Source organism: Phyllobates terribilis, unplaced genomic scaffold, assembly GCF_046119375.1.
Source record: "Phyllobates terribilis strain yellow unplaced genomic scaffold, ASM4611937v1 Scaffold_7__3_contigs__length_470593459, whole genome shotgun sequence".
NCBI classification, from domain to species: Eukaryota; Metazoa; Chordata; class Amphibia; order Anura; family Dendrobatidae; genus Phyllobates; species Phyllobates terribilis.
Genome location: NW_027362767.1, coordinates 275,699,176 through 275,723,983, shown reverse-complemented (window position 1 = coordinate 275,723,983; position 24,808 = coordinate 275,699,176). Strand labels below are relative to the sequence as shown.

General features: G+C 50.9%; 1 protein-coding gene across 2 annotated transcripts in view; it reads left to right on the top strand.

The window, feature by feature from the left end:
* The first annotated feature begins 11,914 nt into the window (after positions 1 to 11,914).
* The window catches only part of SLC2A8 (solute carrier family 2 member 8), a 29,977-nt gene continuing 17,083 nt past the window's right edge, over positions 11,915 to 24,808 (top strand). The window contains exon 1 of one of the 2 annotated variants that reach the window (XM_073640852.1): positions 11,915 to 12,149. In XM_073640852.1, coding sequence (XP_073496953.1) covers positions 12,073 to 12,149 — 77 coding nt within the window. In that variant the 5' untranslated portion in view covers positions 11,915 to 12,072. The remainder of the gene's footprint in view (positions 12,150 to 24,808) is intronic. The other variant, XM_073640851.1, reaches the window with a different exon arrangement.

Sequence of the window (24,808 nt, the reverse complement as noted above, 5' to 3'; positions counted from 1 at the left end):
CTGGGCACGGGCCGGGTCACAGCCGCTCGGAGACTACAACCCCCCATCTGATCCGGTGCCGGGTATTCCCCTCAAAAAGGAATATGTCCCAGGGGGCGCGTCAGATGCAGTGATGATGATGAGCAGTCCTCCCTCTGCAGTCAGTGATCAGTCTGTACAGTACAGAGTACACTAGGATGCAGTGATGATGAGGAGCAGTCCTCCCTCTGCAGTCAGTGATCAGTCTGTACAGTACAGAGCACACTAGGATGCAATGATGAGGAGCAGTCCTCCCTCTGCAGTCAGTGATCAGCCTGTACAGTACAGAGTACACTAGGATGCAGTGATGAGGAGCAGTCCTCCCTCTGCAGTCAGTGATCAGTCTGTACAGTACAGAGCACACTAGGATGCAATGATGAGGAGCAGTCCTCCCTCTGCAGTCAGTGATCAGCCTGTACAGTACAGAGTACACTAGGATGCAGTGATGAGGAGCAGTCCTCCCTCTGCATTCAGTGATCAGTCTGTACAGTACAGAGCACACTAGGATGCAATGATGAGGAGCAGTCCTCCCTCTGCAGTCAGTGATCAGCCTGTACAGTACAGAGTACACTAGGATGCAGTGGTGAGGAGCAGTCCTCCCTCTGCAGTCAGTGATCAGTCTGTACAGTACAGAGCACACTAGGATGCAGTGATGAGGAGCAGTCCTCCCTCTGCAGTCAGTGATCAGTCTGTACAGTACAGAGCACACTAGGATGCAGTGATGAGGAGCAGTCCTCCCTCTGCAGTCAGTGATCAGCCTGTACAGTACAGAGCACACTAGGATGCAGTGATGATGAGGAACAGTCCTCCCTCTGTAGTCAGTGATCAGTCTGTACAGTACAGAGCACACTAGGATGCAATGATGAGGAGCAGTCCTCCCTCTGCAGTCAGTGATCAGTCTGTACAGTACAGAGCACACTAGGATGCAGTGATGAGGAGCAGTCCTCCCTCTGCAGTCAGTGATCAGCCTGTACAGTACAGAGTACACTAGGATGCAGTGATGAGGAGCAGTCCTCCATCTGCAGTCAGTGATCAGTCTGTACAGTACAGAGCACACTAGGATGCATTGATGAGGAGCAGTCCTCCCTCTGCAGTCAGTGATCAGCCTGTACAGTACAGAGTACACTAGGATTCAGTGATGAGGAGCAGTCCTCCTTCTGCAGTCAGTGATCAGTCTGTACAGTACAGAGTACACTAGGATGCAGTGATGAGGAGCAGTCCTCCCTCTGCAGTCAGTGATCAGTCTGTACAGTACAGAACACACTAGGATGCAGTGATGAGGAGCAGTCCTCCCTCTGCAGTCAGTGATCAGCCTGTACAGTACAGAGTACACTAGGATGCAGTGATGAGGAGCAGTCCTCCCTCTGCAGTCAGTGATCAGTCTGTACAGTACAGAGTACACTAGGATGCAGTGATGAGGAGCAGTCCTCCCTCTGCAGTCAGTGATCAGTCTGTACAGTACAGAGCACACTAGGATGCAGTGATGATGATGAGCAGTCCTCCCTCTGCAGTTAGTGATCAGCCCGTACAGTACAGAGTACACAGGATGCAGTGATGATGATGAGCAGTCCTCCCTCTGCAGTCAGTGATCAGTCTGTACAGTACAGAGTACACTAGGATGCAGTGATGATGAGGAGCAGTCCTCCCTCTGCAGTCAGTGATCAGTCTGTACAGTACAGAGCACACTAGGATGCAATGATGAGGAGCAGTCCTCCCTCTGCAGTCAGTGATCAGTCTGTACAGTACAGAGCACACTAGGATGCAGTGATGAGGAGCAGTCCTCCCTCTGCAGTCAGTGATCAGCCTGTACAGTACAGAGTACACTAGGATGCAGTGATGAGGAGCAGTCCTCCCTCTGCAGTCAGTGATCAGTCTGTACAGTATAGAGCACACTAGGATGCATTGATGAGGAGCAGTCCTCCCTCTGCAGTCAGTGATCAGCCTGTACAGTACAGAGTACACTAGGATTCAGTGATGAGGAGCAGTCCTCCTTCTGCAGTCAGTGATCAGTCTGTACAGTACAGAGTACACTAGGATGCAGTGATGAGGAGCAGTCCTCCCTCTGCAGTCAGTGATCAGTCTGTACAGTACAGAGCACACTAGGATGCAGTGATGAGGAGCAGTCCTCCCTCTGCAGTCAGTGATCAGTCTGTACAGTACAGAGCACACTAGGATGCAGTGATGATGATGAGCAGTCCTCCCCCTGCAGTCAGTGATCAGTCTGTACAGTACAGAGCACACTAGGATGCAATGATGAGGAGCAGTCCTCCCTCTGCAGTCAGTGATCAGTCTGTACAGTACAGAGTACACTAGGATGCAGTGATGATGAGGAGCAGTCCTCCCTCTGCAGTCAGTGATCAGTCTGTACAGTACAGAGCACACTAGGATGCAGTGATGATGATGAGCAGTCCTCCCCCTGCAGTCAGTGATCAGTCTGTACAGTACAGAGCACACTAGGATGCAATGATGAGGAGCAGTCCTCCCTCTGCAGTCAGTGATCAGTCTGTACAGTACAGAGTACACTAGGATGCAGTGATGATGAGGAGCAGTCCTCCCTCTGCAGTCAGTGATCAGTCTGTACAGTACAGAGCACACTAGGATGCAGTGATGAGGAGCAGTCCTCCCTCTGCAGTCAGTGATCAGTCTGTACAGTACAGAGCACACTAGGATGCAGTGATGAGGAGCAGTCCTCCCTCTGCAGTCAGTGATCAGTCTGTACAGTACAGAGCACACTAGGATGCAGTGATGATGATGAGCAGTCCTCCCTCTGCAGTTAGTGATCAGCCTGTACAGTACAGAGTACACAGGATGCAGTGATGATGATGAGCAGTCCTCCCTCTGCAGTCAGTGATCAGTCTGTACAGTACAGAGCACACTAGGATGCAATGATGAGGAGCAGTCCTCCCTCTGCAGTCAGTGATCAGTCTGTACAGTACAGAGCACACTAGGATGCAGTGATGAGGAGCAGTCCTCCCTCTGCAGTCAGTGATCAGCCTGTACAGTACAGAGTACACTAGGATGCAGTGATGAGGAGCAGTCCTCCCTCTGCAGTCAGTGATCAGTCTGTACAGTACAGAGCACACTAGGATGCATTGATGAGGAGCAGTCCTCCCTCTGCAGTCAGTGATCAGCCTGTACAGTACAGAGTACACTAGGATTCAGTGATGAGGAGCAGTCCTCCTTCTGCAGTCAGTGATCAGTCTGTACAGTACAGAGTACACTAGGATGCAGTGATGAGGAGCAGTCCTCCCTCTGCAGTCAGTGATCAGTCTGTACAGTACAGAACACACTAGGATGCAGTGATGAGGAGCAGTCCTCCCTCTGCAGTCAGTGATCAGCCTGTACAGTACAGAGTACACTAGGATGCAGTGATGAGGAGCAGTCCTCCCTCTGCAGTCAGTGATCAGTCTGTACAGTACAGAGTACACTAGGATGCAGTGATGAGGAGCAGTCCTCCCTCTGCAGTCAGTGATCAGTCTGTACAGTACAGAGCACACTAGGATGCAGTGATGATGATGAGCAGTCCTCCCTCTGCAGTTAGTGATCAGCCCGTACAGTACAGAGTACACAGGATGCAGTGATGATGATGAGCAGTCCTCCCTCTGCAGTCAGTGATCAGTCTGTACAGTACAGAGTACACTAGGATGCAGTGATGATGAGGAGCAGTCCTCCCTCTGCAGTCAGTGATCAGTCTGTACAGTACAGAGCACACTAGGATGCAATGATGAGGAGCAGTCCTCCCTCTGCAGTCAGTGATCAGTCTGTACAGTACAGAGCACACTAGGATGCAGTGATGAGGAGCAGTCCTCCCTCTGCAGTCAGTGATCAGCCTGTACAGTACAGAGTACACTAGGATGCAGTGATGAGGAGCAGTCCTCCCTCTGCAGTCAGTGATCAGTCTGTACAGTATAGAGCACACTAGGATGCATTGATGAGGAGCAGTCCTCCCTCTGCAGTCAGTGATCAGCCTGTACAGTACAGAGTACACTAGGATTCAGTGATGAGGAGCAGTCCTCCTTCTGCAGTCAGTGATCAGTCTGTACAGTACAGAGTACACTAGGATGCAGTGATGAGGAGCAGTCCTCCCTCTGCAGTCAGTGATCAGTCTGTACAGTACAGAGCACACTAGGATGCAGTGATGAGGAGCAGTCCTCCCTCTGCAGTCAGTGATCAGTCTGTACAGTACAGAGCACACTAGGATGCAGTGATGATGATGAGCAGTCCTCCCCCTGCAGTCAGTGATCAGTCTGTACAGTACAGAGCACACTAGGATGCAATGATGAGGAGCAGTCCTCCCTCTGCAGTCAGTGATCAGTCTGTACAGTACAGAGTACACTAGGATGCAGTGATGATGATGAGCAGTCCTCCCCCTGCAGTCAGTGATCAGTCTGTACAGTACAGAGCACACTAGGATGCAATGATGAGGAGCAGTCCTCCCTCTGCAGTCAGTGATCAGTCTGTACAGTACAGAGTACACTAGGATGCAGTGATGATGAGGAGCAGTCCTCCCTCTGCAGTCAGTGATCAGTCTGTACAGTACAGAGCACACTAGGATGCAGTGATGAGGAGCAGTCCTCCCTCTGCAGTCAGTGATCAGTCTGTACAGTACAGAGCACACTAGGATGCAGTGATGAGGAGCAGTCCTCCCTCTGCAGTCAGTGATCAGTCTGTACAGTACAGAGCACACTAGGATGCAGTGATGATGATGAGCAGTCCTCCCTCTGCAGTTAGTGATCAGCCTGTACAGTACAGAGTACACAGGATGCAGTGATGATGATGAGCAGTCCTCCCTCTGCAGTCAGTGATCAGTCTGTACAGTACACAGTACACTAGGATGCAGTGATGATGAGGAGCAGTCCTCCCTCTGCAGTCAGTGATCAGTCTGTACAGTACAGAGCACACTAGGATGCAATGATGAGGAGCAGTCCTCCCTCTGCAGTCAGTGATCAGTCTGTACAGTACAGAGCACACTAGGATGCAATGATGAGGAGCAGTCCTCCCTCTGCAGTCAGTGATCAGTCTGTACAGTACAGAGCACACTAGGATGCAATGATGAGGAGCAGTCCTCCCTCTGCAGTCAGTGATCAGTCTGTACAGTACAGAGCACACTAGGATGCAGTGATGAGGAGCAGTCCTCCCTCTGCTGTCAGTGATCAGTCTGTACAGTACAGAGCACACTAGGATGCAGTGATGATGATGAGCAGTCCTCCCTCTGCAGTTAGTGATCAGCCTGTACAGTACAGAGTACACAGGATGCAGTGATGATGATGAGCAGTCCTCCCTCTGCAGTCAGTGATCAGTCTGTACAGTACAGAGTACACTAGGATGCAGTGATGATGAGGAGCAGTCCTCCCTCTGCAGTCAGTGATCAGTCTGTACAGTACAGAGCACACTAGGATGCATTGATGAGGAGCAGTCCTCCCTCTGCAGTCAGTGATCAGCCTGTACAGTACAGAGTACACTAGGATTCAGTGATGAGGAGCAGTCCTCCTTCTGCAGTCAGTGATCAGTCTGTACAGTACAGAGTACACTAGGATGCAGTGATGAGGAGCAGTCCTCCCTCTGCAGTCAGTGATCAGTCTGTACAGTACAGAACACACTAGGATGCAGTGATGAGGAGCAGTCCTCCCTCTGCAGTCAGTGATCAGCCTGTACAGTACAGAGTACACTAGGATGCAGTGATGAGGAGCAGTCCTCCCTCTGCAGTCAGTGATCAGTCTGTACAGTACAGAGTACACTAGGATGCAGTGATGAGGAGCAGTCCTCCCTCTGCAGTCAGTGATCAGTCTGTACAGTACAGAGCACACTAGGATGCAGTGATGATGATGAGCAGTCCTCCCTCTGCAGTTAGTGATCAGCCCGTACAGTACAGAGTACACAGGATGCAGTGATGATGATGAGCAGTCCTCCCTCTGCAGTCAGTGATCAGTCTGTACAGTACAGAGTACACTAGGATGCAGTGATGATGAGGAGCAGTCCTCCCTCTGCAGTCAGTGATCAGTCTGTACAGTACAGAGCACACTAGGATGCAATGATGAGGAGCAGTCCTCCCTCTGCAGTCAGTGATCAGTCTGTACAGTACAGAGCACACTAGGATGCAGTGATGAGGAGCAGTCCTCCCTCTGCAGTCAGTGATCAGCCTGTACAGTACAGAGTACACTAGGATGCAGTGATGAGGAGCAGTCCTCCCTCTGCAGTCAGTGATCAGTCTGTACAGTATAGAGCACACTAGGATGCATTGATGAGGAGCAGTCCTCCCTCTGCAGTCAGTGATCAGCCTGTACAGTACAGAGTACACTAGGATTCAGTGATGAGGAGCAGTCCTCCTTCTGCAGTCAGTGATCAGTCTGTACAGTACAGAGTACACTAGGATGCAGTGATGAGGAGCAGTCCTCCCTCTGCAGTCAGTGATCAGTCTGTACAGTACAGAGCACACTAGGATGCAGTGATGAGGAGCAGTCCTCCCTCTGCAGTCAGTGATCAGTCTGTACAGTACAGAGCACACTAGGATGCAGTGATGATGATGAGCAGTCCTCCCCCTGCAGTCAGTGATCAGTCTGTACAGTACAGAGCACACTAGGATGCAATGATGAGGAGCAGTCCTCCCTCTGCAGTCAGTGATCAGTCTGTACAGTACAGAGTACACTAGGATGCAGTGATGATGAGGAGCAGTCCTCCCTCTGCAGTCAGTGATCAGTCTGTACAGTACAGAGCACACTAGGATGCAGTGATGATGATGAGCAGTCCTCCCTCTGCAGTCAGTGATCAGTCTGTACAGTACAGAGCACACTAGGATGCAGTGATGAGGAGCAGTCCTCCCTCTGCAGTCAGTGATCAGTCTGTACAGTACAGAGCACACTAGGATGCAGTGATGATGATGAGCAGTCCTCCCTCTGCAGTTAGTGATCAGCCTGTACAGTACAGAGTACACAGGATGCAGTGATGATGATGAGCAGTCCTCCCTCTGCAGTCAGTGATCAGTCTGTACAGTACAGAGCACACTAGGATGCAATGATGAGGAGCAGTCCTCCCTCTGCAGTCAGTGATCAGTCTGTACAGTACAGAGCACACTAGGATGCAGTGATGAGGAGCAGTCCTCCCTCTGCAGTCAGTGATCAGCCTGTACAGTACAGAGTACACTAGGATGCAGTGATGAGGAGCAGTCCTCCCTCTGCAGTCAGTGATCAGTCTGTACAGTACAGAGCACACTAGGATGCATTGATGAGGAGCAGTCCTCCCTCTGCAGTCAGTGATCAGCCTGTACAGTACAGAGTACACTAGGATTCAGTGATGAGGAGCAGTCCTCCTTCTGCAGTCAGTGATCAGTCTGTACAGTACAGAGTACACTAGGATGCAGTGATGAGGAGCAGTCCTCCCTCTGCAGTCAGTGATCAGTCTGTACAGTACAGAACACACTAGGATGCAGTGATGAGGAGCAGTCCTCCCTCTGCAGTCAGTGATCAGCCTGTACAGTACAGAGTACACTAGGATGCAGTGATGAGGAGCAGTCCTCCCTCTGCAGTCAGTGATCAGTCTGTACAGTACAGAGTACACTAGGATGCAGTGATGAGGAGCAGTCCTCCCTCTGCAGTCAGTGATCAGTCTGTACAGTACAGAGCACACTAGGATGCAGTGATGATGATGAGCAGTCCTCCCTCTGCAGTTAGTGATCAGCCCGTACAGTACAGAGTACACAGGATGCAGTGATGATGATGAGCAGTCCTCCCTCTGCAGTCAGTGATCAGTCTGTACAGTACAGAGTACACTAGGATGCAGTGATGATGAGGAGCAGTCCTCCCTCTGCAGTCAGTGATCAGTCTGTACAGTACAGAGCACACTAGGATGCAATGATGAGGAGCAGTCCTCCCTCTGCAGTCAGTGATCAGTCTGTACAGTACAGAGCACACTAGGATGCAGTGATGAGGAGCAGTCCTCCCTCTGCAGTCAGTGATCAGCCTGTACAGTACAGAGTACACTAGGATGCAGTGATGAGGAGCAGTCCTCCCTCTGCAGTCAGTGATCAGTCTGTACAGTATAGAGCACACTAGGATGCATTGATGAGGAGCAGTCCTCCCTCTGCAGTCAGTGATCAGCCTGTACAGTACAGAGTACACTAGGATTCAGTGATGAGGAGCAGTCCTCCTTCTGCAGTCAGTGATCAGTCTGTACAGTACAGAGTACACTAGGATGCAGTGATGAGGAGCAGTCCTCCCTCTGCAGTCAGTGATCAGTCTGTACAGTACAGAGCACACTAGGATGCAGTGATGAGGAGCAGTCCTCCCTCTGCAGTCAGTGATCAGTCTGTACAGTACAGAGCACACTAGGATGCAGTGATGATGATGAGCAGTCCTCCCCCTGCAGTCAGTGATCAGTCTGTACAGTACAGAGCACACTAGGATGCAATGATGAGGAGCAGTCCTCCCTCTGCAGTCAGTGATCAGTCTGTACAGTACAGAGTACACTAGGATGCAGTGATGATGATGAGCAGTCCTCCCCCTGCAGTCAGTGATCAGTCTGTACAGTACAGAGCACACTAGGATGCAATGATGAGGAGCAGTCCTCCCTCTGCAGTCAGTGATCAGTCTGTACAGTACAGAGTACACTAGGATGCAGTGATGATGAGGAGCAGTCCTCCCTCTGCAGTCAGTGATCAGTCTGTACAGTACAGAGCACACTAGGATGCAGTGATGAGGAGCAGTCCTCCCTCTGCAGTCAGTGATCAGTCTGTACAGTACAGAGCACACTAGGATGCAGTGATGAGGAGCAGTCCTCCCTCTGCAGTCAGTGATCAGTCTGTACAGTACAGAGCACACTAGGATGCAGTGATGATGATGAGCAGTCCTCCCTCTGCAGTTAGTGATCAGCCTGTACAGTACAGAGTACACAGGATGCAGTGATGATGATGAGCAGTCCTCCCTCTGCAGTCAGTGATCAGTCTGTACAGTACACAGTACACTAGGATGCAGTGATGATGAGGAGCAGTCCTCCCTCTGCAGTCAGTGATCAGTCTGTACAGTACAGAGCACACTAGGATGCAATGATGAGGAGCAGTCCTCCCTCTGCAGTCAGTGATCAGTCTGTACAGTACAGAGCACACTAGGATGCAATGATGAGGAGCAGTCCTCCCTCTGCAGTCAGTGATCAGTCTGTACAGTACAGAGCACACTAGGATGCAATGATGAGGAGCAGTCCTCCCTCTGCAGTCAGTGATCAGTCTGTACAGTACAGAGCACACTAGGATGCAGTGATGAGGAGCAGTCCTCCCTCTGCTGTCAGTGATCAGTCTGTACAGTACAGAGCACACTAGGATGCAGTGATGATGATGAGCAGTCCTCCCTCTGCAGTTAGTGATCAGCCTGTACAGTACAGAGTACACAGGATGCAGTGATGATGATGAGCAGTCCTCCCTCTGCAGTCAGTGATCAGTCTGTACAGTACAGAGTACACTAGGATGCAGTGATGATGAGGAGCAGTCCTCCCTCTGCAGTCAGTGATCAGTCTGTACAGTACAGAGCACACTAGGATGCAATGATGAGGAGCAGTCCTCCCTCTGCAGTCAGTGATCAGTCTGTACAGTACAGAGCACACTAGGATGCAATGATGAGGAGCAGTCCTCCCTCTGCAGTCAGTGATCAGTCTGTACAGTACAGAGCACACTAGGATGCATTGATGAGGAGCAGTCCTCCCTCTGCAGTCAGTGATCAGTCTGTACAGTACAGAGCACACTAGGATGCAATGATGAGGAGCAGTCCTCCCTCTGCAGTCAGTGATCAGTCTGTACAGTACAGAGCACACTAGGATGCAGTGATGAGGAGCAGTCCTCCCTCTGCAGTCAGTGATCAGTCTGTACAGTACAGAGCACACTAGGATGCAGTGATGATGATGAGCAGTCCTCCCTCTGCAGTTAGTGATCAGCCTGTACAGTACAGAGTACACAGGATGCAGTGATGATGATGAGCAGTCCTCCCTCTGCAGTCAGTGATCAGTCTGTACAGTACAGAGTACACTAGGATGCAGTGATGATGAGGAGCAGTCCTCCCTCTGCAGTCAGTGATCAGTCTGTACAGTACAGAGCACACTAGGATGCAATGATGAGGAGCAGTCCTCCCTCTGCAGTCAGTGATCAGCCTGTACAGTACAGAGTACACTAGGATGCAGTGATGAGGAGCAGTCCTCCCTCTGCAGTCAGTGATCAGTCTGTACAGTACAGAGCACACTAGGATGCAGTGATGAGGAGCAGTCCTCCCTCTGCAGTCAGTGATCAGTCTGTACAGTACAGAGCACACTAGGATGCAATGATGAGGAGCAGTCCTCCCTCTGCAGTCAGTGATCAGTCTGTACAGTACAGAGCACACTAGGATGCAGTGATGAGGAGCAGTCCTCCCTCTGCAGTCAGTGATCAGCCTGTACAGTACAGAGCACACTAGGATGCAGTGATGATGATGAGCAGTCCTCCCTCTGCAGTTAGTGATCAGCCTGTACAGTACAGAGTACACAGGATGCAGTGATGAGGAGCAGTCCTCCCTCTGCAGTCAGTGATCAGTCTGTACAGTACAGAGCACACTAGGATGCAATGATGAGGAGCAGTCCTCCCTCTGCAGTCAGTGATCAGTCTGTACAGTACAGAGCACACTAGGATGCAGTGATGAGGAGCAGTCCTCCCTCTGCAGTCAGTGATCAGCCTGTACAGTACAGAGCACACTAGGATGCAGTGATGATGATGAGCAGTCCTCCCCCTGCAGTCAGTGATCAGTCTGTACAGTACAGAGTACACTAGGATGCAATGATGAGGAGCAGTCCTCCCTCTGCGGTCAGTGATCAGTCTGTACAGTACAGAGCACACTAGGATGCAGTGATGAGGAGCAGTCCTCCCTCTGCAGTCAGTGATCAGTCTGTACAGTACAGAGCACACTAGGATGCAATGATGAGGAGCAGTCCTCCCTCTGCAGTCAGTGATCAGTCTGTACAGTACAGAGCACACTAGGATGCAGTGATGAGGAGCAGTCCTCCCTCTGCAGTCAGTGATCAGTCTGTACAGTACAGAGCACACTAGGATGCAATGATGAGGAGCAGTCCTCCCTCTGCAGTTAGTGATGAGCCTGTACAGTACAGAGCACACTAGGATGCAATGATGAGGAGCAGTCCTCCCTCTACAGTCAGTGATCAGTCTGTACAGTACAGAGCACACTAGGATGCAATGATGAGGAGCAGTCCTCCCTCTGCAGTCAGTGATCAGTCTGTACAGTACAGAGTACACTAGGATGCATTGATGAGGAGCAGTCCTCCCTCTGCAGTCAGTGATCAGTCTGTACAGTACAGAGCACACTAGGATGCAATGATGAGGAGCAGTCCTCCCTCTGCAGTCAGTGATCAGTCTGTACAGTACAGAGCACACTAGGATGCAGTGATGAGGAGCAGTCCTCCCTCTGCAGTCAGTGATCAGTCTGTACAGTACAGAGCACACTAGGATGCAATGATGAGGAGCAGTCCTCCCTCTGCAGTCAGTGATCAGTCTGTACAGTACAGAGCACACTAGGATGCAGTGATGAGGAGCAGTCCTCCCTCTGCAGTCAGTGATCAGTCTGTACAGTACAGAGCACACTAGGATGCAATGATGAGGAGCAGTCCTCCCTCTGCAGTCAGTGATCAGTCTGTACAGTACAGAGCACACTAGGATGCAGTGTGCGGGCTTTGCACTCCTCCTCCGCACTGCAGTATAGTCCGGTGATTAGCAGTAATAGCTCGTCCACTCTCGTAACTCGTCCATCATCTCAAAGATAACAATTATTAATGGGCGTGGCTTATCAACAATGATGTGATTGGTTGTTTGGTAGGCGGAGCCACGATTGAATTTAGGGTGGTAAGCTCCTCCTCCCTGCTGCAGCCGAGTGAGGCGGTGTCCATCACCACGTGATATGTCAGCTGATAGAGGCCCTGTCATGTGACCTGTGTCTGCTTTGCTCCTTGCTGGTGGGAGAGAAGGCTGTGACTGCGGCTTTCCTGCGCTGCTCTCTGCTCCTCCCACCTCACAGACTGGCTCCTCCTTCTACGGTGATGATGGACGATGAGGATTTTCTGCCTCTTCTTGATGCTCCTGTATCTACTGATTTACAGCAGAGCCGATATCTGCGGTGAGTGCTGACGTCACGTGTGCTGGTTATGTGTATGCTTATGGCTGTAATGATTACGGACACGTGACGCCTCAGCGTCCTGAGCCTGCCCTGTACAATATACAGAGTCCGACCATACATGATGCAGGTGTGAGGACAGGGAGAGTATACCCGGGGCTACTAGTGTGAGAGCTCCCCCTAGTGGTGACTGCAGACAGAGCCTCATCATGTATGCTGTACACAGGTAGCCACCCCCTTCTGTATACAGGGTGCTCCACCAAGTGGTGGCTACAAGAAGAACCTTATCATGTATCTGTACACAGGTAGCCTCACCCTTCTGTATATATGGTGCACCCCCTAGTGGTGGCTACAGGAAGAACCTTATCCTGTATCTCTGTACGCTGGGAGCTTCCCCCTTCTGTATACATGGTGCTCCACCTAGTGGTGGCTACAGGAAGAACCTCATCATGTATCTCTGTACGCTGGGAGCCTCCCCCTTCTGTATACATGGTGCTCCCCCTAGTGGTGGCTACAGGAAGAACTTTATCATGTATCTCTGTACACAGGGAGCCTCCCCTTTCTGTGTACATGGTGCTCCCCCTTGTGGTGGCTACAGGAACAACCTTATGTATCTCTGTACACAGGGAGCCTCCCCCTCCTGTATACATGGTGATCCCCCTAGTGGTGGCTACAGGAAGAACCTTATCATGTATCTCTGTAGACAGGGAGCCTCCCCCTTCTGTATATATGGTGCTCCCCCTAGTGGTGGCTACAGGAAGAACCTTATCATGTATCTCTGTAGACAGGGAGCCTCCCCCTTCTGTATATATGGTGCTCCCCCTAGTGGTGGCTACAGGAAGAACCTTATCATGTATCTCTGTAGACAGGGAGCCTCCCCCTTCTGTATATATGGTGCCCCCCCCTAGTGGTGGCTACAGGAAGAACCTTATCATGTATCTCTGTATGCACGGAGCCTCCCCCTTCTGTACTCACGGAGCTTCCCCCTTCTGTATACAGGGTGCTCCCCCTAGTGGTGGCTACAGGAAGAACCTTATCATGTATCTCTGTCCACTGGTTGCCTCCCCCTTCTGTGCGCGGAGAGCCTCCCCCTTCTGTGTATAAATCTTATACTTGCCTCCGGTGCTGGCACTGTTCCAGCGGATTTGGAGCTGGCTTGTGAGGAGGTCGTGTTATCCTGCGGCCAATCAGCACTGGCTTGACTCTTCACCTTCGAACACAGCAAGAGATCCGAAGGAAGTGACAGAGCAGCCGCAGCCCTCACTTCTTGCTGATGTCAGTAATGTTCGCAGGAGAGGGGAGTATAGTTATTATCTTACTGGGGGAAACCTAGAGATTGAGAAAGGGTTCTCCGAGTAGTGAACATCCCAATTAATATGAGGTGACACTTCTCCTGTTATCTGTGGAGATTATGGCTTTTCCCTCCTACCTTCCAGTTGCTTTCCCCTCTGTGTATACGGGGATACGCTGCTCCCTCTGACATCATAGGTGCTCCAGCAACTCCGACATTTTGGGAAAACCTTGGGCTCCTAATGTTTCAGGTCCTTTTCCCGGACTGAAGTCACAGAGCCTTGTTAAAGTCTTCATACTCCGAGCACTTTTCCACTTTTATTTTCACGTTACACCCACAAACTTCAATGTATTTTATGTGATACCAAAACAAAGTAGCATATTTTTGTTACGTGTAAAGGAAATGATACCTGGTTTTGTAAATATTTTTAAAAATATAAATCTGAAAATTGCGAGGTGCATTTGTATTTAGCCCCTGAGTCAATAAATTGTAGGACCACCTTTCACTGCTGCCAGTCTTTTGGGGATGTCTCTACCAGCTTTGCTCATCTAGAGGTGACATTTTTGCTCATTCTTCTTTGCACACTTGCTCTCGATCAGTGAGATTGGATGGAGACTAGTAATGATCGAGCATGCTCGTTGCTCGAGATTTACGAGCATGCTCGGGCAAGCACCTATTATCTTCAGCGTGCTCGGGGTGTTAAGTTTTTGTCGCTCCCTGAACATGATTTGCGACTGTTTGACAGCTTTAATACATGTGAGGAATTCCTGTTTTTCCAGCATTCCTCGATTATCATTAATGGAGACGTCTGTGATCAGTACTTTCCATGTCTTTGGCATTTGGTTCTGGACTGTGACTGGCCGTTCACACACATGAATTTGCTTTGTTTACATCAATGTGACAAGACTTGAAATTTATTGATCACAGACATCTCCATCCAATCTCACTGAGCAAGAGCGAGTGTGCCAAGAAGAATGGGTAAAAATATCACATCTAGATGTGTAAAGCTGGTAGATACATCCCCAAAAGACTGGCAGCAGTGAAAGGTAGTCCTACAATGTATTGACTCAGGGGCTGAATACAAACGCACCTCGCAATTTTCAGATTTATATTTTCTTCTCCCATGACTGCACCATGGAGAGAGGGAATCCGCCCTCCAAGGACAGGAAACCTACAGATAAAAAGAGCAGTACCTCTCTCCCGCATCAGTTGGTTACCTGTCCTTGACGGGGAACCTACAGTCAGTGTACCTGTAAGAAGAAAAGGCATACCTGAATGCCAGAAGAAAAGGAATCGTCGTGGGATGTCAGGCCCGGCCAGACCGATTTAGGCAGGGGGGGGTTCCCTGCCTCGGCTGGCGCAGTAGCCTGAAGCGCCACCGCTGGGGTCAGTGGGCCTCTAGGGTGTGTGGGGAGATGCAGAAGATCAGCTGTGGACTTGCTGCCTCTCCCTGGATCCTCACGGCCTGCGCTGCAGGCAGCCTGGGCCGGCACTGGTGAGAAGTGCACACCGGAACTTCCGGGTTCCAGTGCGGGGATGCGGTGCGTCCCTATGACGTTGTGCCACAGGGCATGACTGGAGATCCAATCGGCACATGCGCGCGAGACCTCTTTCGGAGATGCTGTGAGACGGGCGTCCCTATTGGAGGGACGCGCCGGCGTCCAGGCCAATTAAAGATAATTTTAAAAATGCCCGGGAATAAGTCAGCCGGAAGTGTTCTGGAAGTAGAGCGGGGAGGGTGTGGGGAGTGCCTGGGACTTATATACTGCCAGAAAGTACTGGGAAAGTGCTTCTGATAGAGCTCTGGCAGTCTCTCCTTCAGCCATGAGTGAGCAGGAGCACCAGGAGGTGCAGGAGGTGCAGACTCTGCATCCCCAATAATCACAGCAGCTGCTGCAGTTGCAGCCACACAGCAACAGCAGAGGAAAAAGCGGGATAAGGAAACGGGACGACAAGAGGACCCTTCCCATCATCACGAGTGTGGGAGCAGGCGTTCTGGCAGATCGTCCCAGCGCACCAAGGACTCCAGTGTGGCATCAACACAGAGAGAGAACCTCAACACCGAGAGAGAACTTATCTACAAAAATGGTTCCTCCTCCTAACCTGGTAGCCCTTCTTCCATCAGAATGGTAAGTGATCTTTGTGAAAGTTCACTTTATAATTAGGGTCCCCCTTTTTTCTCTTCTCTTATTCAGGGAAGGAAAAGTGCGGGCAAGACCAAATACAGGACCTGTGCACTTTGCACAGAAGAGTTACCCACTACATGGGAGAAACGACTCTGCCGCTCTTGTATAGAGCAAACAATCTGTGAGGAAACCCCAAAGTTTGCCTCAGAGCTCAGGTCCATGATAAAGTCACAAGTAGAAAATACCTATAGGTCCCTTCAGAATAAAGGGGGAAAAAAATGGGTCTTGCAGTCTAGAGCAGGGGTGTCAATCACGCGGCCCGCGGCCCTTCAGGATGCTTCATGCGGCCCGCAAGCACCATAGACCCCGATCGCGGCCCGGTCCAGGAGCTGTCGGCAGCTGCGCTTCAGTTCAGTGTATTGCCGCGCAGACACCGGCTCTCTGCACAGCAATATCAGTGCCAGCCGCCGGCCTATCAGAGGCCAGCAGCTGACATCTGCGTCCCAGCGCAGCAGCGTATGACGTCACTGACATGCGCAGATGTCAGCTGCTGGCCTCTGACAGGCCGGCGGCTGGCACTGATATTGCTGTGCAGAGAGCCGGTGTCTGCGCGGCAATACACTGAACTGAAGCGCAGCTGCCGGCAGCTCCTGGACCGGGCCGCGATCAGGGTCTATGGAGCCTGCGGGCCACAGGTGCAGAAAGGACGCAGAAGGAACGCAGGACTGGTGAGAAGAATCTTTTTTTTTTTTTTTTTCCTTCTCTTGTATGTGTAGAACGGCACAAGGGACAGTCCTCCAAGACGGGGACCAGGCTGGGGACAGTCCTCCAAGACGGGGACCAGGCTGGAGACAGTCCTCCAAGATGGGGACCAGGCTGGAGACAGTCCTCCAAGATGGGGACCAGGCTGGAGACAGTCCTCCAAGATGGGGACCAGGCTGGAGACAGTCCTAAAAGATGGGGACCAGGCTGGGGACAGTCCTAAAAGATGGGGACCAGGCTGGGGACAGTCCTAAAAGATGGGGACCAGGCTGGGGACAGTCCTAAAAGATGGGGACCAGGCTGGGGACAGTCCTAAAAGATGGGGACCAGGCTGGGGACAGTCCTAAAAGATGGGGACCAGGCTGGGGACAGTCCTAAAAGATGGGGACCAGGCTGGGGACAGTCCTAAAAGATGGGGACCAGGCTGGGGACAGTCCTAAAAGATGGGGACCAGGCTGGGGACAGTCCTAAAAGATGGGGACCAGGCTGGGGACAGTCCTAAAAGATGGGGACCAGGCTGGGGACAGTCCTAAAAGATGGGGACCAGGCTGGGGACAGTCCTAAAAGATGGGGACATTACAACAAGATGGGGACCAGGATGGGGCATTACTACAAGATGAGGACATATCTACAATATGGGGACCGGTATGTGACATTATGACAATATGGGACCCAGTATGGAATATTACGACAAGATGGGGACAAAGATGGGGGACTTTACAAGATGCCGACCAGGGTGGGGCACATTACTACAAGATTTTGGCAAAAAAACTTCAAAATAAAGCACGAAAAAATATTTTGCCAATAAAAAATCTGCTTTATATCTAAACTAAAGTATACAAAAAAGTGCATGTTTTATTATCGCCACATCCATAACGACCCAAGCTATAAAAAATAAAACAGCAAAAATGTTCAAAAGGTGTATAGAAAAAAAAAATGGTATCACTAAAAATGTCACTTTCTCCTGCAAAGAATGCGGCCCCCAAATTAAAAAAATTTTCGTGTGCGGCCCATATACCCAGCCGAGTTTGAGACCCCTGGTCTAGAGGATGAGGAGTGTAGGGGTTTTACTCACTTGGGTAAGACAGGAGGCTTGTTCCTTAACTTGTTCATGTGGGTTTATTGCTTCATAAACCCAGAAGCCTAACAGAAAAGCAAACAGTTTTTAGATCAGGCAAACAAAGTAAAATGTCCTTAGCAGGTCTCTGCTCAGCCAGGCATGTGTGGCACACAGGCTGGGGTTGCGTCCAGTATCCTGGCTCGGTCTGGAGACAAACATACAAAGGAGGCCTTCTCCCTCCAAACACGCAAACATGTGCCAAACAGCCTCCATTATATAGGCTGTTAACCACACCCAGAGGTGAGGTATGTGGGTAGCTAGACCCACCCAACTCTCTAAACTACCCATAACCTGGCTCCCAGGTGCACCAAACGAACCTCTTAGTGCTTACGTGCACTAGAGAAACACTCCGGGTTACATCAGAGACCAGCCATCTCTGTGACACATACCTCCCATCGACTATGCAACCATTAGCCACCTTACATACCTCCCGCCTCTACCTAAAGCCATGGGGCTTGGCACATTCTACTACCAGACAGGGGATTCTCGAGAGGGCATCGGCATTAGCATGTAGCTTCCCTGCTCTGTGCTCTACATGGAAGTTGAAATCTTGTAGGGCTAAAAACCAGCGAGTGACCCTAGCATTTTTACCCTTTGTTTCCCTCATCCATCTGAGTGGGGCATGGTCGGATACCAATCTGAACTTACGTCCTACCAGGTAGTACCGTAATGTGTCCACCGCCCACTTTATGGCCAAGCACTACTTTTCTATGACCGAATAATTCCTCTCACATGAGGACAGCTTCCTACTCAGGTAGAGAGCAGTGTGCTCCTCCCCATGTATCTCCTGGGAAAGGACTGCTCCTAAACCGAAATCTGAGGCGTCCTTTTGGAGTATAAACTCTTCCTTAAAGTCGGGGGCCACCAGGACCTGTTGCTTACACAGAGCCCCTTTCATTTTTTGAAAGGCCGTCCCTGCCTCTTCAGATCATTTGGCCATTGCCAATTTGGTCCCCTTAAGGAGGTCAATCAGGGGTGCAGCCATCATTGCGAAGTTTGGGATGAACCTCCTGTAGTATCCCACGATCCCCAGGAAGGCTCTAACCTGCTTTTTGGACAGTGGTCTCGGCTAGGTTTGGATTGCCTCCACTTTACTGATTTGGGGTTTGATCTCTCCTCTACTCACTATATAACCCAGGTATTTGGCTTCTTCTTTCCCCATGGCACATTTCTTTGGGTTTATTGAAAACTCCGCCTTCCTTAGAGCATCAAACACCGCCTGGACCTTTTCCAGATAACTTTCCCAGTCCGGGCTGAAGATAACAATATCTATCGTCCAGGTATGCCGCGGCATATTGCTTATGGGGTGCAAGGATTCGATCCATGGCTCTCTGGAAGGCTGCAGGGGCCCCCTGTTGTCAAAACAGTACCCAGACATACTGGAAGAATCTGTTTGGTGTAGAAAATGCAGTCTTCTCCTTGGCTCCCTGTGCCATGGGGATCTGCCAATATCCCTTTGTCAAATCCAAGGTGGTTATGTACCTTGCTGGCCTAAGTCTCTCGATCAGCTCATCAACACGTGACATGGGGTATGTGTCGAATTTGGAGACTTCATTCAACTTCCGATAGTCGTTGCAGAACCTCCATTCACCATCGGGCTTTGGGACCAGGACAATCTGGCTCGACCCACCGCTCTTGGATTCCTCAATGACCTAGAGTTTCAACATACGCTCCACCTCCTTGGAGATCGCTTCTTGTCGGGCCTCCTGAATTCGATAGGTCTTCAAGTTTACACGCATATGTGGCTCCATCAGAACTTCGTGTTCTACGACCTTTGGGCACTCCAGGAATTTCGAGAACAGGTCCCTGTTCTTTTGAAGCAACTCCCGGCGCTGCTGTTTTTGGGCCTTGAGCAGCGTCTCCGCTATGGCGACACCTCCAACCTCGCCTTCTGGCCTGCCCAGCAAGCACGGAGTTTCAGCTGGCTCTCTGTTTTGCCATGGCTTGATGAGGTTGACATGGTAGAGCTGATATGGTTTCTGTCTTCCTGGTTGATGAATCTTATAGTTCACATCACCAAGCTTCTCCACCACTTCATACGGCCCTTGCCATCTGGACAAGAACTTGCTCTCCACAGTAGGAATTAGCACAAGGACTCGGTCTCCCGGATTGAACTGCCTCACTCTGGCTGACCAGTTGTAGACCCTGGCCTGAGCTTCTTGTGCCTGGAGGAGATATCCTTTTACGATGGGCATCATTTTCGCAATCCTCTGCTGCATCAGTGCCACGTGCTCAGTAACGCTTCTGTGGGGCGTGACTTCGGCTTCCCAGGTTTTTTTGACTATATCAAGGAGACCCCGCAGATGCTGGCCATACAGAAGTTTAAATGATGAGAACCCCGTAGAGGCCTGTGGAACCTCACAGATGGAGAACAACAGATACAGTAGGAGACAGTCCCAGTCTCTACCGTTCTTTTCTATGGCTTTCCTCAGCATACTCTTCAGCGTTTTATTAAACCTTTCCATAAGGCCATTTGTCTGAGGATGGTACACTGAAGTCCTCAACTGGGAGATTTTCAGGACCTTGCATAACGCCCTCATCACCTTACTCATAAAAGGAGTTCACTGGTCGGTCAGGATCTCCTTTGGTAAAGCTGTCCAGGAAAAAATGTGGACTAACTCGCAGGCTATACTCTTTGATGTCCTGCAAAGCTAAATCATAGTACGCATTCTGGTGCTCTCCCGTTAAGTATGGCACCAGTACCTCTGCCTACTGCTCTGGTGGAAGTTTCTCCCTCTCGGCGACCCTTTCAAACATCGTCAGGAAGGCCTCAACGTCATCCCCTGGGGTCATTTTCAGCAAGGCCTGCCCTACCTCCTTCCGGACGTGGGCGTCATCAGCCGGACTTGGGGTTGGGGTGCTCGTCCTGCCCTGGATGGCGGTTGCCAGAAGCTGCATCTTCTGCCGTTGTTCCTACTGGTTCTACTGTAACAACAGCCTGTTGGTCTCCTGCTGGTACTGCTGCGACAGGACCAGGTGTTTCAGCAAGTCCTCCATTTTGTCTGGCGATGCTAGCTGGCTTGCGACAGACTTAACCCAGAACATGCAGTCCTTCCTGTAGCAGTCACACTTCTTTGCTGGGAACGCTGCCCGCATTCTCCACCAATTGTAGAGGTTTTACTCACTTGGGTGCGACGGAGGAAAACATGAGGCTTGTTCCTTTTTAAACGTTCATGTGGGTTTATTGCTTCATAAACCCAGAAGTCAAACAGAAAAGCAAACAGTCTTTAGATCAGACAAACAAAGTAAAATGTCCTTAGTAGGTCTCTGCTCAGCCAGGCCTGTGTAGCACACAGGCTGGGGTAGCGTCCAGTATCCTGGCTCAGTCTGGAGACAAACATACACAGGAGGCCTTCTCCCTCCAAACACACAGACATGTGCCAAACAGCCTCCATTATATAGGCTTTAACCACACCCAGAGGTGAGGTATGTGGGTAGCTAGACCCACCCAACTCTCTAAACTACCCATAACCTGGCTCCCAGGTGCACCAAACGAACCTTAGTGCTTACATGCACTAGAGAAATACTCCGGGTTACATCAGAGACCAGCCATCTCTGTGACACATACCTTCCATCAACTATGCAACCATTAGCCACTTTACAGGAGGGAGACTCAGATACGTCCAGTTCATCTTCATCTTCATCCAGGGATAGAGGTGGACGTAGCTGTTTCCTTGTAGAGGAAACAGCCTCATTAAAGCGGTCAGGTCCACCATGGGGCTGACAGACCCTGGTCCAAAAAGATCAATTTAGGACATAATGTTCGGTGGATTAGAAAAAAAAAAAGATCTTTCCCTCTTAATGAAAAAATCCAATTTCTAATTAGGAGAGAGTGAAAAAAAACAAACATAGAAAGGGCCTTTTATCCCCAAAGAGAAAGTATCCATTCGATGACCCGGCATATTCGTTCTTGGAGAAGGTGCCAAAGTTAGACGGGGCAATTGCTAAGACTTCCAAAAAGGTTTCCCTTCCTTTTGAGGACATGGGAATATTGAAGGATTACATGGACAAAAAAGCAGATACCTTCCTAAAGGGTTCATGGGAGGCCGCTGGGGGGGGCTTAAAATTCGCGGTAGCAGCCACTTGCACGGCCAGATCGCTAATGGTCTGGCTAGACCAACTGGAAACACAGCTGAGAGAAAAAACGTCTAGGGATGCTATATTAGACTCCATCCCAGTAATGAAAGTGTCAGCTGCCTTCTTGGCTGACGCATCTGCTGACTGTCAGGCTGGCAGCCAGATTGGCAGTTTTCTCTAACGCAGCCCGTCGTGCTCTATAGCTTAAATGTTGGCCAGGAGACCTCCAGACAAAATCAAGGTTATGCTCCATTCCCTGTGAGGGCGAATTCTTATTCGGGCCTACACTTGATGATATTCTGGATAAAGCTGGTAATAATAAAAAAACGCTTCCCTCTCGTCTCCAATAGCTCTTATAGGAAGTCCTTTTGGAGTAGGAAATTTATCCGTCGGAAACCCCCCAGGGACCAGGATAATTGGGAGGATAGGAGGAAAGACTGATTTTGGTAAGACCTTACCTGTAAAAACCTTTTCTCGAAGGAAGGAAGGGAGACACAGATCCATTACTAGTGGGGGTAGGCGGAGCCCCACAGGATATTTCACCTCAGATTTATAAAAAGTGACGACCGGCCCCTCCAGCTTAGGCTCCTCCTACTCCCATGTTCCTCAGTTCGTACACAAGCTAAGGAAGAGCAGACAACACCAGCAGAACAACACAACCCTTTCTGAAAATTCAGAAATGCGAGAGAACAGGTTATGCATATAACAGAAAGAACACACAGTCCCAGGCACTACTCACTGGACCTGACAACTGCGATGAGCTGGCAATGCTGGAACAGACCCCAGCGCTCCGACCCCAGTCCCGATGACCGCCATCAGAGAGGAGTCGCGCCGCATCTGGAAAACAATAATACACTTCTGCCCTGGGAGGGTGCTGTGTCTCCCTTCCTTCGCTGAAAAGGATTTTACAGGTAAGGTCTTACCAAAATCCGTCTTTCAGCAGCAGAAGGGAAGGAAGAGAGACACAGATCCATTACTAGTGGGACGTCCCAAAGCAGTCCAGAACTCAAGGGTGGGAAACAGTGGCAGAATCGCCAACACCCCAACAAATTAAGCAAGCGCGCAACAAGCGCCAAAACTAGATAAAGATAAAACCTAAACCACCGCCACCTGCAGGACCCTGCGTCCCAAGGCCGCATCGGCGGAAGCACTCACGCCCACTTTATAAAATTTAGTAAAAGTGTGCACAGAACGCCATGTAGCCGCCCGGCAGAGCTGCGCTGCCGAGGCCCCCTGACGAACAGCCCATGACGAACCAACCGCTCTCGTGGAATGAGCTCGAACCTTAACCGGACAAGGCTCGCCCTTGAGCCGGTACGCCTCCAGGATAGCCAAACGTATCCACCGAGCTATAGTGTCCTTGGAAGCCCGCTGACCACGCCGACGACCAGTAGGAATCACAAAAAGAGAGTCCGACTTCCGAAACCCTTGCGTGATGGTAAGATAGAACTTCAAAGCCCGCACCAAATCCAACGAGTGCAAGGCCCGTTCCTTTGGATTCCTTGGTTTCGGACAGAGGGAGGGCAACACAATGTCCTAATTGACGTGGAAACGCGACACCACTTTGGGCAGAAAATCGCAACGGGTACAAAGCACCACGCGATCCGAGTGGAACTCCAGAAAAGGGGGCGAGCAAGACAGTGCCGCCAACTCAGAAACCCTTCTCAAAGAGGTGACCGCCACCAGGAAGGCCACCTTCCAAGAAAGCAAGTAAAGCGTAGCTGAATCCATAGGCTCAAACGGCCTGTGCTGAAGAGCCTCCAAGACTAGATTGAGCCGCCAGGGAGCCACAAACGCCCTCCGGGGCGGGAACTGACGTGCAATTCCGCGAAAAAACGAACGCACATCCCTGCGCGAGGCAATATCTTTCCGAAAAAGCACGGATAGTGCAGATACCTGACCCCGCAAGGTACCAACCGCCAGACCCTTGGCCAAACCACATTGCAGAAAAGCCAAGAAGTTGGGAATGGAAAAAACCCTCGGGTTCCTTGACGATCCAGAACACCATGAATAGAAGGCCTTCCAAGTTCTGTGATAAATCCTGGTCGTAGCCAGACCTCTGGCCGCCCGCAAGGTGGCGATGACTTCGGCCGAAAACCCACGACGGGTCAAGATCTTGGTCTCAAGAACCACGCCGTCAAGCGAAGCGACTTCAGGTCCGGATGGCGAATGGGCCCTTGGGTTAGCAGGTCCGGGCGAAGAGGCAGTGGAAACGGAGGCGCCGCCAGAAGAGACCAGCGTTGAATACCACGCCCTCCGCGGCCAATCCGGCTCCACCAAAATCGTTGGGATACGCTCTAGTTTGATCCGCCGGATCACCAGTGGAAGTAAGGATACCGGCGGAAACACGTAGATCAGCTCGAACTGGTCCCACGGGGCCACTAGAACATCTACCGCCACAGCTTCCGGGTCCCTGTATCTGGACATGAACGTCGGAATCCTGGCGTTCAGCCTGGATGCCATCAAGTCCACTTGGGGAGTCCCCCAACGGGAGCACAGCAGTGCAAAAACTTCCGGATGAAGACCCCATTCCCCGTAATCCACCTGCTCGCGACTGAGGGAGTCCGCCGTGATATTCAGCACTCCTGGGATGTGAATCGCGGATATGGCTGGAACCCTGGATTCGGCCCAAACCAGGATCCAAGAGACCTCCATCATGAGTCTGGAACTCCTCGTCCCGCCCTGATGGTTGATATATGCGACCGCTGTCGCATTGTCCGTCTGAACCCGGACCGGCAGACCGCTCAAAGGGACCGTCCAATGTCGGAGGCAGAGAAATATCGCTCTCAACTCCAAGATGTTGATCGGCAGAGACGACTCCTCTGACGACCAGACCCCCTGAACCCAGAGATCGTTCCAAACCCCCCCCCCCCAGCCAGTCAGGCTGGCATCGGTGGTAATGACCGACCACCATGGGAGGAGGAAGGATTTCCCCAGGGATAAAGTCTCCGGACGTAACCACCATCCAAGAGACTCTAGCACCTTGCGGGAGATACCGACACAGCGATCCAGCGAAGCCGGCGATCGGTCCCAACGGGTCAGAATAAGATCTTGAAGACCCCGGGAATGAAATTGTGCAAACGGTACCGCTTCCATTGCCGCCTGTTATGTTCTGCTACCAAAGCTAAGGAAAGAGAGGAGATCTGTCCCTACTATAAGACTCAGCTGAATCCCTACGATGTAACAGGGAACCTGATCCTGCGATCAGACCTGCTAAAGTCCTAATCTAGTCTGTACGGAGACCTATAGATTTGGGGAGGGAATCCCTACAAGTACTAAGGACTGG